Source organism: Haliotis rufescens, unplaced genomic scaffold, assembly GCF_023055435.1.
Source record: "Haliotis rufescens isolate VD_foot unplaced genomic scaffold, xgHalRufe1.0.p SCAF_6, whole genome shotgun sequence".
Taxonomy (NCBI): Eukaryota; Metazoa; Mollusca; class Gastropoda; order Lepetellida; family Haliotidae; genus Haliotis; species Haliotis rufescens.
In genome coordinates, this window is record NW_025964334.1 from 37,880,931 (window position 1) to 37,896,024 (window position 15,094).

Consider the following 15,094-nt stretch of genomic DNA (forward strand, 5'->3'; position numbering starts at 1 on the left):
TGGTGACACTTATGTTCTGTTAGACAGATGGTGACACTTACGCTCTGTTAACCAGATGGTGACACTGATGTTCTGTTAGCTAGATGGTGACACTTACACTCTATTGGCCAGATGGTTACACTTACGCTCTATTAGCCAGTAGCTCCTGTATGACCTCCACTGGATTGTAGGACCGATTCAGCTGCAATGACAACCTCTCAAACAGCTGGCTGTCCCGTGTGGCCAGCAACAGGGGAGTTAACCCTTCAGCATTCTGGCAGTTGATATCCTTCACTTTGTTCTCCCGCTACAAATGTAGAATAACAACTAAATTCATTACAGGACACATTAGTCCCTGTAGGGATTACAAGTTAGAACAGGTCCCCAACAACCTATGCTTGTCATCCAAGGCAAATAAATCAATCAAGTGGTCAGACTTGGTAGACTCTGACACACGAGAGAAGGTGCTCATAATATCAGTCACTGGTTTGTCTGGTCCAGATTGCATTATTTACAAGCAGCTGACTTATACCTGGAATACTGCTCATTGCAGCATTAAAAAAAACAATAAAAAGAAACAAACAAACAAACATTTGTTTACCATGTATATTATTTCTTTAATTATGGCAATTAACAAATTGTCAACAGACAATTGAAAACTGTTGCCATGGTGCCCACTGTATCCTTCCAGCATGGTCACACCTGAACAAAATATTCTCTGTTTGACATCATAATTTTATTATGAACTTGGGTTGCACACTTTGCAATTTGTAACTTCTTAAATGCCCTTAGACCATGATAAATATTATTATTACCCCAGTCACTGAATCAGTGTGCACTTGATTTTAATTCTCAGCTCCCTGGGAAGTAATCAACCCAAGCAACCAGTGAGGCTGAAGGGGTAGTTGTCAGCACAAGTACTACGTGCCCCAGGTACAGTTTAGGATACAGAAATGTACCCTAGCCAAAAGCAGACAACGACCCCTTCAGCACCAGTGAGGCTATAGCAGGTTAACAGTCAGTCATTCACTGCTGGATGAGTGAGTGAGTGAGTTGGGTTTAACGCCGCTTTTAACAGTATTCCAGTTATATCACGGCATGTCAGGGTATGGTGCTGAAAAACCTAGAAACACAATCGGGGCGAACCAGGATTCGAACCCACAATCATAGTTTTCTGGCGTGCAACTCTGCACAGCAAATCGAGGCGCCTTAGACAACTGGGCCACCCTTGCCCCCCCCACTGCTGGGTGAACAGAGTGACAAATCTAACCTGGATCTTCAAGGGGTTATACATGTATATCAGAATCATTATCAGTTTACAGATATTGATACATTCATATCACTGCTACTTCTGTTTGGAGTCCAGTATTGACAAGAGTATTTATAACTATCCAACTCTTTTCAGTTTCTATTTGCATTTTCAAATTTACTCTGATTAAACTTCAGCAAATTTGCTTTGTGTCCTAGCACTAGAAACGTTTGAGTACAAGCCAGTCACAATCAAGAACAAAAAACAATCAGCATTATGTGATCATATTCCTAGATTCCCTGATAGCATAATGGTTCTTTTCCCACGTCTAGTAGATCCTTAAGTCATAACACGATGGGTCCAAAAATAGCAGTTACTCAAATCTATCACCTGTAAAGGAACTATATCCAATAACCTTAAGCAGAAGAAGGAGCCTCACTGGCTATTTCTCTCCTGACAATGGATTTATTGACAAGCTGTCACAGTCAATGATTGATTGGAATAAACGGTGGCGCCCAGATCGATTGATATGCCTCGGACACACCTGGGTAGTTTTGTGTGGAGTCATGGGGAATCTTGCAGTGAGCCTACAGGTGTCAAATGTCAATGTCATATGTAGCTGTTATGGTTTAGGAAGTAATTAAAAAGGTAACAAAAAATAAAATTCAGCATATTTAAAAAGAAAATATGATGAAGCAAAAATCCAGTATGTGGGTTTCCTGTACTTTGTGTGAAATCCTGTGAGATCTGTCATTTCTGTAGCAAGACCAATATAACCTCTTGTTTACAGATTCTGTTGATTTGATTTGTTTTTATTACTTGACACATTGTTTTCTGGCATGTTTGGTGATCTCGTGTACATAAGTCGATGCACAATAAACACAATTTTCTTCATGCTTTTCGGATTTAAAATTCCTGTTGTATTTCATGTTATGTTTATTGAACCAACAAATGCACGTTAGATCGTGACTTTTCCAGACAAATAATTTGTGGACATTCTGTACCTGACTTTAAAAGTTTTAAGATGATTAGGCCGATACTTTTAGATATAACAATTTTTAGGGATGGTTGCAAAAGAAACAACTGCACAAAATTGTAAAAAAAGGTAATTTTTTTAGATAAAATTCAAATTTGTAAAATTCAATTATGTGTCAGAAAAGATCAAATTCACTTTATGAGGCTCTTCAATATAATTCAGCAGTCTAAGGGTTAAAGTTTGTTTAAGTAAGAGTATGCAAATGCACAGAAAGAACAACTAAAATGAATTGAATGGTGTAAGGGAGTTTGGGGTTTATTTCCTATACTCTTAGAATAAATGTTTAAATTTTTGACAAAAATTGTTTACAAAAAGATTATTTTCAATTAATCACAGCATTTTAATCATATTTATTCATGGTTTTTTTCAAAACTTGTCATGCTTGTCCTTAAACAAAGAAAAGCATTCTAATTAGAACAGTTAGAAGACATCTGTTGACATTAATTACTGAACAATGTATGTCAACAGCAGACATGGAGGAAGCTGTATCACAAAAGATAAACAATACACAAGTGGCTACGTGAAGTGGCTACGTGAAGTGGCTACGTGAAGTTCCATCCTGTAGTACACAAGTAACACTCATTAATATATATGTCCTGAATTATCTCATTCAGAAGTAAAGCTTTATTGCAGTAATCATTTTAATTAGTCTTTTGTTACATGAGCAAGGCATATACATGAGCATTCATAATGAATTGCATGTGACATATACTACTCAAAAGAACTTGAGGATCAGCAGATTCTTTCAAATTACTATTGTTAATCTGTAATGGCATGAAAGATAAACTATAGTAATAGAAACTAATCGGGTGATCCTTAACTTCTTTTGAGTAGTATATATGTATATATTTTATATATGATGAAAATATATTCTATAACTAAAAAAAGAGCTGTTACACAAGTAATTCTGTAATTAGGGTTTTGCCTTGACTTACAAAAGTAGGAGTCTGGGGGACCTCCTATAATTAATTTTAAGGGTCTTTGCAGGCATTATGAGGGTCCTGTGAAGTAATGGAATGGTGCAGTGTACTGTACGTTTAGATAATTACTTGAGAGCCAGGAATGAATCAGTGATCATGTGGACAGTGGTCATGATTGCCGTTACTGCTCTTAATGTCCTGTAGATACAATGAATATTATTGGGCGTCCCATAAGGAGGCAGTATATTTCTTTCCTCTGCGTCCATTCTCCACATTTTTGAGTACTGGACACACATTTGTGAGTCGCAAAAAACCCTGTGAAAGTTTCCCTTATTGGTACTCATTATCTGCCAATGACAGATTAACAATAGTAATATGAAAGATTCGCTGTTCGTAACTTCTTTTGAGTAATATACATTACAAGTTAATAATCTTTTAAAATCAACAAAGCCCATTAGCTTACGTACTGTAGTTATATTGCAGTATCATTACAGTCAAACTCCGGAACAATGGTCATAAATCCACAAAGACATAGCAGCGTTGCCCCCAATGACACTATCAGCTCTCTCTGACAGCCGACCATTGACAAAATTTATTAGTCTGGTGATATTGACGCACGTCAAGAGAGTAACGAGGGATATTGACAGGTGTATATTGCCAGGTAATCCAGCTCATGAACATAAGACCCACACTACCGCCACTATCACAGGCTCCGGACCCACATGGTGAACTGTAAATCAAATATCACCAGTGGGTAACTTATCATGTGCTGTTTCATGCAGACTGAGGACTTTTTTTATACCAGGATGGACTAGAAAAACAGACAATGTCAGGCCCTTAAATAAAGATATTGCTTGTATACAAGGTGCTAAATCAAAATCTCATGAGCAGGATGTCACAATGCAACGACACAAAAAACTATGACTCTAATGTTCCTAATTTTGTCTAAATAACATACTTAAGGCCTGGCATTCTCAAAATGGGGACAAAACTCACATAACAATATTTTTTTTTAGTTCCAGTTTATAATGTCCACATACCAGTACCTATGGACCTAAAAGCATGCGCAAAGCACTACATTATTATCTGTTCAATGGATTTTCATTCTCAGCTCCCTGAGGTGTATATGGTTCGCACTGCCTGTGAGCCACTAGAAGGTTAAGAGTCACATTACAATCTCATCCTACCGGGTACCCATTAACCGCTGGGTGAACAGAGGCATATTTCAAACAAAGGATCTGGCCTGAGGAGACAGACACCAGATATGTAACTGCAGTAACCATATCTCTATATACAATTTGACCCGTGAAGATCCGGGATAGGTCTAGGATAGAATAGGTCTGCAGCAACCCATGCTTGCCATAAAAGGCAACTACTGTATTCGATGTAATAAGCGCCCAGGGCGCTCTCAAAATTAGAAAAAGGGGGCTCTTATTAGAATATAATTTTGGTGAGAAAAAAAAGAGTTGAAAGATCGTAAATTTCGTGGTTTATGCTGACAGCCTGAAATGATACAGAAGAAAAGTCGTATTATACATGACAAATATATTTTGCAGAATTTAATTGCCCATAATTAAGGGTGCATATAACACACGAGTGCGTATTATACACGAATAAATACGTCTTGTGTACATTGATCAATTGGAAGGGGTGCTAATTGGGATTGTTCACTAGCCAATATATTAGCAAATATCGCCGTGGGCGCTTATTAGGACTGGGTGCTTATTACGTCGAATAAGGTATGTTTGTCGCAAGAGGCGACATAGGCTTGTGTCAGGTAGATCTCATGTTGGGACCATAGTTTCAGACTTGTCTAGGGCCTTTCCTTCTGCAGTAAATTTTAGTCTCGACTTACCTGTCACAAAGCTGCAGGGGTTTTTTTAAATGAGGGCCTGAAGTATTTAGTCAGGACCTGCAAGTTTGAAGTTTGTGGGTCCTTGTGGCCGCCTGGCAACTTATTTATTTCGATTTATTAGAAGATATCTGAATATGTTGCCTTTTGAACCACGTTTGCTGAATAAGTCTGGTCCGTATTGCTACATACTGTTTAACATTATCAACCTTTCAGACTTTATTAATAGGTTCACTTTTCCTTTAATGATGTCCGTCAACCAAGTTTTATTGACCATGGTATTATCCATGAGGAAATAACGTCATAATGTCATGTGTTTTGTTGGATTATGAAGTAGAGATATTTTCATTCAGTGAATAATTTTTTATCAAAAAGAACATTCTTGAAAGAGGAAACTAAGGCTTGGCCCTATAGGAAGACACAATCTAACAGTTACTAAAGAGAGGTGTTTGCAACTACTGTAGTTCCTCTATCACACACCGGGGCCTCTAATACACACCGGCCTCCAATACACACCAGCCTCGAATACACACCGGGCCTCCAATACACACCAGCCTCCAATACACACCGGGCCTCCAATACACACCAGCCTCAAATACACACCGGGCCTCCAATACACACCAGCCTCCAATACACACCGGGGCCTCTAATTCACACCAGCCTCCAATACACACCGGGCCTCCAATACACACCAGCCTCCAATACACACCAGCCTCAAATACACACCGGGCCTCCAATACACACCAGCCTCCAATACACACCAGCCTCCAATACACACCAGCCTCCAATACACACCGGGCCTCCAATACACACCAGCCTCCAATACACACCGGGCCTCCAATACACACCAGCCTCCAATACACACCGGGCCTCCAATACACACCGGGCCTCCAATACACACCAGCCTCCAATACACACCAGCCTCCAATACACACCGGGCCTCCAATACACACCGGGCCTCCAATACACACCGGGGCCTCTAATACACACCAGCCTCCAATACACACAAGCCTCCAATACACACCAGCCTCCAATACACACCAGCCTCCAATACACACCAGCCTCAAATACACACCGGGCCTCAAATACACACCAGCCTCCAATACACACAAGCCTCCAATACACACCGGGCCTCCAATACACACCGGGCCTCCAATACACACCAGCCTCAAATACACACCAGCCTCCAATACACACCGGGCCTCCAATACACACCAGCCTCCAATACACACCAGCCTCCAATACACACCAGCCTCCAATACACACCGGGCCTCCAATACACACCATCCTCCAATACACACCATCCTCCAATACACACCGGGCCTCCAATACACACCAGCCTCCAATACACACCAGCCTCCAATACACACCGGGCCTCCAATACACACCAGGCCTCCAATACACACCAGCCTCCAATACACACCAGCCTCCAATACACACCGGGCCTCCAATACACACCAGCCTCCAATACACACCGGGCCTCCAATACACACCGGGCCTCCAATACACACCAGCCTCCAATACACACCAGCCTCCAATACACAACGGGCCTCCAATACACACCAGCCTCCAATACACACCGGCCTCCAATACACACCGGGCCTCCAATACACAACGGGCCTCCAATACACACCAGCCTCCAATACACAACGGGCCTCCAATACACACCAGCCTCCAATACACACCAGCCTCCAATACACACCAGCCTCCAATACACACCAGGCCTCCAATACACACCAGCCTCCAATACACACCAGCCTCCAATGGCAGGTCCGTCCTGATGAAGGTTTGGTCTACAATAGTTATTCCCTGGGGACAAAATAGCCTCATACAAATCTTCCCCTGGGAAGAACTGGCTTGGGGGATGTGTATCCTGTTACACCAGGTCTCTCATGCTGTGATATGTTGATGATTAATAATGACCATATTCTGCACTTGCCCACTGTGTATGACTGTAGAATTTGTGATTCGGTAAGGTAGTGAGTTGCCACTGTGCCAGCATTGAACAGAATAGATGCTGGGTCACGGCTTGCACGAAATTAAGGGATACCCTGGCATCTAGTAAAGGAAATATGGTAATGCAGAAACAGAAGCAGCCCCTTCACTGTCATTTCCTCAAAGTTTCTCCAGTCTTTACATTCCACATCTTCATCCAGCCCAAACAATACTTCCAGACCTAGACCTTAACCAAGACAACGTCTGAAGATCCAACAACTAAATGTCTACATTGGAAATACACAGTAGTCTCACCAGCAACTTTCGGACAATTTTGATGTTTCCCTGCCACGCTGCCTGAAGTAACAGTCGATGTGATGACTCGGTGGTCTTCTCTACAGAATCCAGGAGTATCATCTTGATGGAAGCCAATGCAACCTCCACTGCCACCTGGCCCTCGTAGTTCCGCAGTGTCGGGTCGGCGCCATGCTTCAGCAGCAGTTGCACGATCTAGATGGAAGAGAGATATTGATGGAAACAAATAACTTCTTTCAATACCACACAGCCACTCTCAATACCACACATGCACTTTCAATACCACACATGCACTTTCAATACCATACAGGCACTTTCAATACCACACATGCACTTTCAATACCACACATGCACTTTCAATACCACACATGCACTTTCAATACCATACAGGCACTTTCAATACCACACATGCACTTTCAATACCACACAGGCAATACAATACGACATAGGCACTTTCAAGACCACACAGGCACTTTCAATACCACACATGCACTTTCAATACCACACATGCACTTTCAATACCATACAGGCACTTTCAATACCACACAGGCACTTTCAATACCACACAGGCACTTTCAATACCACACAGGCACTACAATACCACACATGCACTTTCAATACCACACAGGCAATACAATACGGCATAGGCACTTTCAATACCACACAGGCACTTTCAATACCACACAGGCACTACAATACCACACAGGCACTTTCAATACCACACAGGCACTACAATACCACATAGGCACTTTCAATACAACACAGGCACTTTCAATACCATACAGGCACTTTCAATACCATACATGCACTTTCAATACCACACAGGCACTACAATACCACACAGGCACTTTCAATACCACACAGGCACTTTCAATACCACACAGGCACTACAATACCACATAGGCACTTTTAATACCAAACAGGCACTTTCAATACCACACAGGCACTACAATACCACACAGGCACTTTCAATACCACACAGGCACTACAATACCACATAGGCACTTTCAATACAACACAGGCACTTTCAATACCACACAGGCACTTTCAATACCACACAGGCACTTTCAATACCACACAGGCACTTTCAATACCATACAGGCACTTTCAGTACAACACAGGCACTTTCAATACCACACAGGCACTACAATACCACATAGGCACTTTCAATACCACACAGGCACTTTCAATACCACACAGGCACTACAATACTACATAGGCACTACAATACCACACAGGCACTTTCAATACCACACAGGCACCTCAATACCACACAGGCACTACAATACCACATAGGCACTTTCAATACCACACAGGCACTACAATACCACATAGGCACTTTCAATACCACACAGGCACTTTCAATACCACACAGACACTTTCAATACCACATGGGCACTTTCAATACCACACAGGTACTTTCAATACCACACAGGCACTTTCAGTACAACACAGGCACTTTCAATATCACAGCTTCACTTTCAATACCACATAGACACTTTCAGTACCACATAAGCACATGGCACCAGGTCAAAGAAGATCTTAAAGGAGTACCTGTACACTGTGAGTCTACAGTTTTTCACAATATTGGTGGGGCAGTGGGGTGGCCAAGTGGTTAAAGTGTTTGCTCGTCATGCCGAAGGCCCAGGTTCGATTCCCCACATGGATACAATGGGTGGAGCCTTGCTGGGATACTGCTGGAATATTGCCAAAAGCGCTGAAAGCCATACTCACCCACTTACAATATTGGTAAGTGAGTGAGTAAATGTTGTTTGGCGCCACAGTCAGTAATATTCCAGCTATATGACAGGAGCCGAGCTCATCAGCGCTGTGCCAGGCCAGCCAGCGACAGAGACGTCTTCGAAATTAATGGGGGGTCCTATGGTCCTTGAGATTTTCTCCTGTTGTATTTAAATCAAGGGTTTTGTTTTTTGGTTTGGTTTGTTGTTTTACGCCGAACTCAGCAATATTCCAGCTATATGACGGCGGTCTGTAAATAATCGAGTCTGGACCAGACAATCCAGTGATTTACATCATGAACATCAATCCACGCAATTGGGATCGATGACATGCATCAAACCAAGTCAGCGAGCCTGACCACCCGATACCGTTAGTCGCCTTTTACGACAAGCATAGTCGCCTTTTACGGCAAGCATGGGTTGCTTGAAGACCTATTCTACCCCGGATCTTCACGGGTCTTAAATCAAGGGACTTTAATTTTTAACATGACTTGACCATCATGAACTATCAATACAAGCTTCAGATACTGGCACGACACAGGCACATGGCAATAGATCAAAGAATGTGACCTTAAAGGAAGCCACTGTTCACTCCCACTTTATTGATAAAGACAAAACATGGCATTTAAATTGTCACCCTACTATTTCTAACTCACGTCGAGTGGGAAATAGTTGGGTCATCTCAGATTCCATATTGAAACTGGATTAACTAGTTTCACTAGTTTACATGACTATTACACAACCAGGGTTATTTTGCAAAATGAACCAAACTTGATGAGTTGGGATCTGGCTTTATACAGGTTACAGCGCTGTACCACAGTATCTTTACTCTGCTGATTGAGGTATAATGTAGACGACAAAATAGCCAAAAAATATTTCAATGTCTGTTTGTTGTCTAAGACCATTCAGACATATTCCACCCATTTGAAGTTGGGCTGTAGATAACTGAGTCCAGATAATCAAGAGGTTGATACTATTAGCAACTATCCATGCCATCAGGGTATGATGACACACTATCAAACAAGTTACTGAGCCTGACCCCAAGCGCCCTATCCATTACATGGCCTCTTACAACCAGAACTGGTTGCTTGGGACTAACCCTATGTTGGGATCCCCATGGGTAGATATGAATAAAACACTTAACAGCATACGCAAACAGGTAACAAACAGGTAGGTGATATGTGTCTGGTATCTATCAATCTGACATGATGTAACTGTGCCAGTACTTGCTACAGACCTTTGCGTGCCCCTTCTTTGCTGCCCAGATGAGAGGTGTATTCCCGGTCCGCTTGTCCTTGGCATCAATGCTGATGATGACGTCACTCCTTCCCTGGAGGAAGTGCTCAATCTTGTCATACTCCCCATCCTGGAAACACATGATACATGGTTACATATGTTGTGACATCCACCTGTAAGGTCAGCCATTCCTTAATACTGTATACCGCCATCTATAATATGATCCCGCCCTGAAGAAACCTTCAAAATCGATGGTAATATACCCTGTCTCTAATCTGATCCAGACTGAAGCAGAGCTCCTACCATTGCAACTGTTTCATTTAAAACCATCCAAAACATACAGGGCATCAAGGACAGACCTACACTAAGAGATGTAAACATGGGACATCGATACACCATACTCCTGCCTCGGCAGCCATATTGAAAATCAAAATCGAAGCTCTTGAAAACAATTAGTCAAGAGTTTTTCAGAGGTGATGATGATTACAGTGCCAAAAAATGCATTTAGGATTCAGGATCATGGTCCAAAGTGCAAAGGTCCCAAATTTAAAATATTGCGATAAAACAGAACATATGTGTTGAGGATTTGAACTTCTTGAGCAAATTCAGGTGTCATCATTGGCGAAACAAGCATGTGAAGTTTCAGCTTCATTGGTCCAGTGGTTTACAATCACTGATGCTGATGGACACTGGACAAGGAGGCCATGACATAATCTCACTAAACTTTCAGTCAGGTGAGCTAAAAAGAACATTCAAATATAGTAGACCTACCCTAGCTGCAGCAAGAAACAGCTCATCAAAGTCAGGTCCACCTGCAAGAATGGTCGATGCGATGTCATAATACTTGGCAGAGTTTAGGCGGTTCTTCCTCTGTGCTGCTGCCAGATTGGAATACGATGATGATGACAACTGACCAACAACGCTTCCTGACCCATTGTCTCTCCTGGAGCTACCTCCCTGTATGATGGCTCGTGTTGGTGATGGCAGACGAACCGATGGCGCCATGGGACTGTTTTGGCTGTTCTGGGACTCTGAAGACTCTGGCATCGTGTAGATTCCCCCTCTGGCTCTTCATCCTCACGTAGTGGTGGCAGCACTCCCTTCACAACGCACTGCAAATATAGACAGGGTTGTAGGCATCTAATTTGGTGTTTGTTTGTTTGTTTGTTGTTTTATGACACACTCAGCAATATTGATTGAATAGATCTATTCAATTTGGATGCATTAACCAAGTCAGCATGCCTGACCACCCGATCCTGTTAGTTGCATCATACGAGGCCAATGAAGACCAATTCTAACTCTAATTTGATGAAATTCTGATGAACATGTAACACCATACATTTGGAAAACACTGGTATATTGCGTTTTTCTAAATCATTCATAGATTCATCTTGTTAGCAAAGGTTACATAAGTGAAAAATCAAATTGAAATTATGATATTTAGAAATAAGCAACTGTTTTCTGGGATCAAAGCGAAACTATTCGGGACCAACTTCCTATGTAGATCTATAATGCATCTATTACTCATACTTATAGCAAAATGGTGGATGATTACAAAGTTGTCAAATATGTTTGGGGGAAGTTGTCCTTTTTAATGCAGGTTCAAAACAAACTACCGATGAAAGAACACATGCAATATATTGTGGTACGTATCACAATGCATGAATCATTATTTCAACAAATTGCAATACAAATGTCCGGCCAATACCCATCACTACAACATACAGTATATGGCCATCCCTAATGTGACAGCCCCCACCCTGTAACAATATCAAATGTTTCAATAATTTTACTTCTTAATATTTACTGTGTAAGAGGGATGATGGGGTAGCCTAGTGTTTAAAGCATTTGCCGAAGACTCGGGTTTGTTTCCCCACATTGGTGCAATGTGTGAAGCCCATTTCTGGTGTCCCGTGCCGTGATATTGGTGGAATACAGGTAGAAGCAGCGTAAAACCACATTTACTCACCCAATTACTCACTGTTTAAGAAGAAAGAATGTCATACCACGGAATCATATTTATTAGTAAGTTTCCATCAATTTCACCTTTCGATAGAATACAATAAAATAATTCCTTAATACTATACCACCATCTATAATATGATCCCACCCTGTAGAAACCTTCAAAATCAATGGTAATATACCCTGTCTCTAATCTGATTCAGACTGAAGCAGAGCTCCTACCATTGTAACTGTTTCATCAAAAACATGTGTTTGTCTTCTGGGTATCTTACTGTCCTCTGTGGTATGAATAACTCATGTCATGTTGTCTTGACACTGTGCAACATGACATGGAGATCATAAAATACTGTTTGTTAATGAAGTAAAAAAATAAGAACATGTGTTAAGTTCAAAGTCATTCATTCATGCATTCCCACACCAACACACACTTCTCATAAATTAATTCATACACATCAGAGAGCCTGAATTTTATCAAACATTTCTGACATGTGTACAACTAGTTATCTACTAGTGAGTCAACTCGAAATGTTCATTTCTAGATCAGAGGTATTCACCAGTCTTTCAATTCATATAAAACCTAAATGAAAAAAGAAGTGGTTGTGCTATTATATTAATGAAAACATCACAGACATTAAAGATGCTCTTGATATGATAAAAACTGCAGTAGAAGGAGAGGTTAAAAAGGTACAAGTGTGAATCTGTCTGATCTCCCTGTAAGTCTCAATGCCAGTCGGTATACATGAACTACTTGACTATAAAGTTTATGTACCTCTACTCAATAAATGACCCATTTCTAAACCCACACCTGACCCATTACCAGCCATACTTGACTGAAGGTAATAATGTTGAGGGTTGCTCCCAAGACACTGGAACCTGCTCCAGGTACATGTGAGGCTAACAAAGACAGCATGTCAAAATGTCACTTAGAGTGATGTCCCTTTGTGCCTAACTCTGAGGTATTGACTTAACCTGAAAGAAGACCTAATTTGTCAGTCAGTTGGTCAGAGGAAAAGATTTTGCGGAATACTTCCTGACAACTGACCTACTTTCAGCAGAGTCTTGATAAACTGTAACCTGTTCTTTCAGAACTATACAAGCTGACTATTTGGGATGACAATGAATGACAAAATTTCAGCTCAACTGCAAGATCTTTTTACTCTTAGGTGAACGAAATAAGGTTAAACCAAACATTCAAGATTTTTGCACTTGTATAGCAATGTTCTTGTACTAGTCTGGACTAATGCCAGTTTTATAGTGCTAGCCCACTGTGTGAGTGAGTGAGTGAGTTTTACGCCGCTTTTAGCAATATTCCAGTGGGACACCAGAAATGAGCGTCACAAATTGTACCCTTGTCGGTAATCGAACGCAGGTCTTCGGCATGACAAGCGAACGCTTTAACCTGAAGGCTACCTGACCGCCCCGCTAGCCCACTGAGATACCATGCTGCAGGTTAACATGGACACCTCCCTTTGGTGAAGGCACATGGAACAGGTGTGATGCTAACTGCCCGGAATCCTAATGAGAGCAAATCTGGGATTTAAACCAAGTCAAACAAATCCTGACAAAGATTTGGAACAAAACCCAGAAAATAACAGTCCCTTGGTTCACATAGCCACTCATATCAGAAGAAGGGAAATATGCGGTTACTCTGTTTGATGTTTGTTTCTTTGTTGTTTAACGCAACAGTCAGAAATATTCGAGCTATATGACGGCGGTCTGTAAATAATCAGGTCTGGACAAGACAATCCAGTGATTGACATCATGAGCATCGATCCACGCAACTGTGATAGGATAACATGCATCAACCAAGTCAGCAAGCCTGACCACCTGATCCCGTAAACTGCCTTTTACGACTAGCATAGTCACCTTTTAGGGCAAGCATGGGTTGCTCAAGACCTGTTCTACCCCGGATGTTTACGGGTCTGATGCTTAAATGAGGTTCTCAGGTGGAAAACATACAGAATATCATAGGAACCACACCAGTCCACACAACATTGCCACTATGGGTATTGCAGTAGACAAACGATGGCCATGACACTAACATCAGTTGAAAAGTGGTTCTAATATGACTGCTTAGCTTATAAGCTGAACATAAAGAAAAAGTTTAAAAGACATAATCACATTTGCACCAGAAAACTTTCACTAGCAAATTGTCTCTCAGTACAGTTAAATCTACATATGCACACTTAATACTTCTTGACACAAACAATTTAACAACTGGATTGTAATCAACGCCATAAAAACTCAAAAACTCTTTGTTGCCAAAATAACCGCAGGTGCTTTTAGCGCCTTCCTTTCCAATGTCTATCCAAGCTGATGGCAGCCATTAAGGACATTAAATCAGTTAACGTTCTGTTATAGAGGAAAAACTACACATGCTTGTAAACTAGGTCAGGCGATTGATATTCCTCTATCTTAATCTGACCTGTCAACATATCCTTGTGGACAGAAACCAATTACAAAGTGAAATCTGGTTTCAGATGACTTTGCATTCCTGTTAAGGCACGGACGACTATCAACAAACAGAGAATCGCACCCGAGTGTCTGTTGATATCAAATATATCAACATGAGTTGACAGCAGTTAAAAACTGTGTTGATATATATTTGATATTAAAAGACACAAGGATGAGATACCATTTATCATCTCAAATCATTCTTCCTACTTACAAGAATCTAATTACCAGCTTTTTGAATGTAAAAAACATAGTTTTAGTGTCAGAGAGTGATGTCATTTGCTTGTGATGTCATGGTAACTGATTAAGTCACAATGGCCTGCAAAGCATTGTGATGCAATTTCTTTGTAGCGATATCTCCTGGGATATGTCACTTGATCTTTCCAAGCGATATCTCCGGTGGAAACAACTTCTGGA

General features: G+C 41.2%; 1 protein-coding gene across 1 annotated transcript in view; it reads right to left on the reverse strand.

The window, feature by feature from the left end:
* The window catches only part of LOC124145836, a 64,594-nt gene that overhangs the window by 26,020 nt on the left and 23,480 nt on the right, over nucleotides 1-15,094 (reverse strand). Inside the window, exons 3-6 of the mRNA XM_046515788.2 lie at nucleotides 11,033-11,373; nucleotides 10,263-10,391; nucleotides 7,287-7,481; nucleotides 126-286 (exon numbers count right to left, since the gene is read on the reverse strand). Coding sequence (XP_046371744.2) covers nucleotides 126-286; nucleotides 7,287-7,481; nucleotides 10,263-10,391; nucleotides 11,033-11,308 — 761 coding nt within the window. The 5' untranslated portion in view covers nucleotides 11,309-11,373. The remainder of the gene's footprint in view (nucleotides 1-125; nucleotides 287-7,286; nucleotides 7,482-10,262; nucleotides 10,392-11,032; nucleotides 11,374-15,094) is intronic.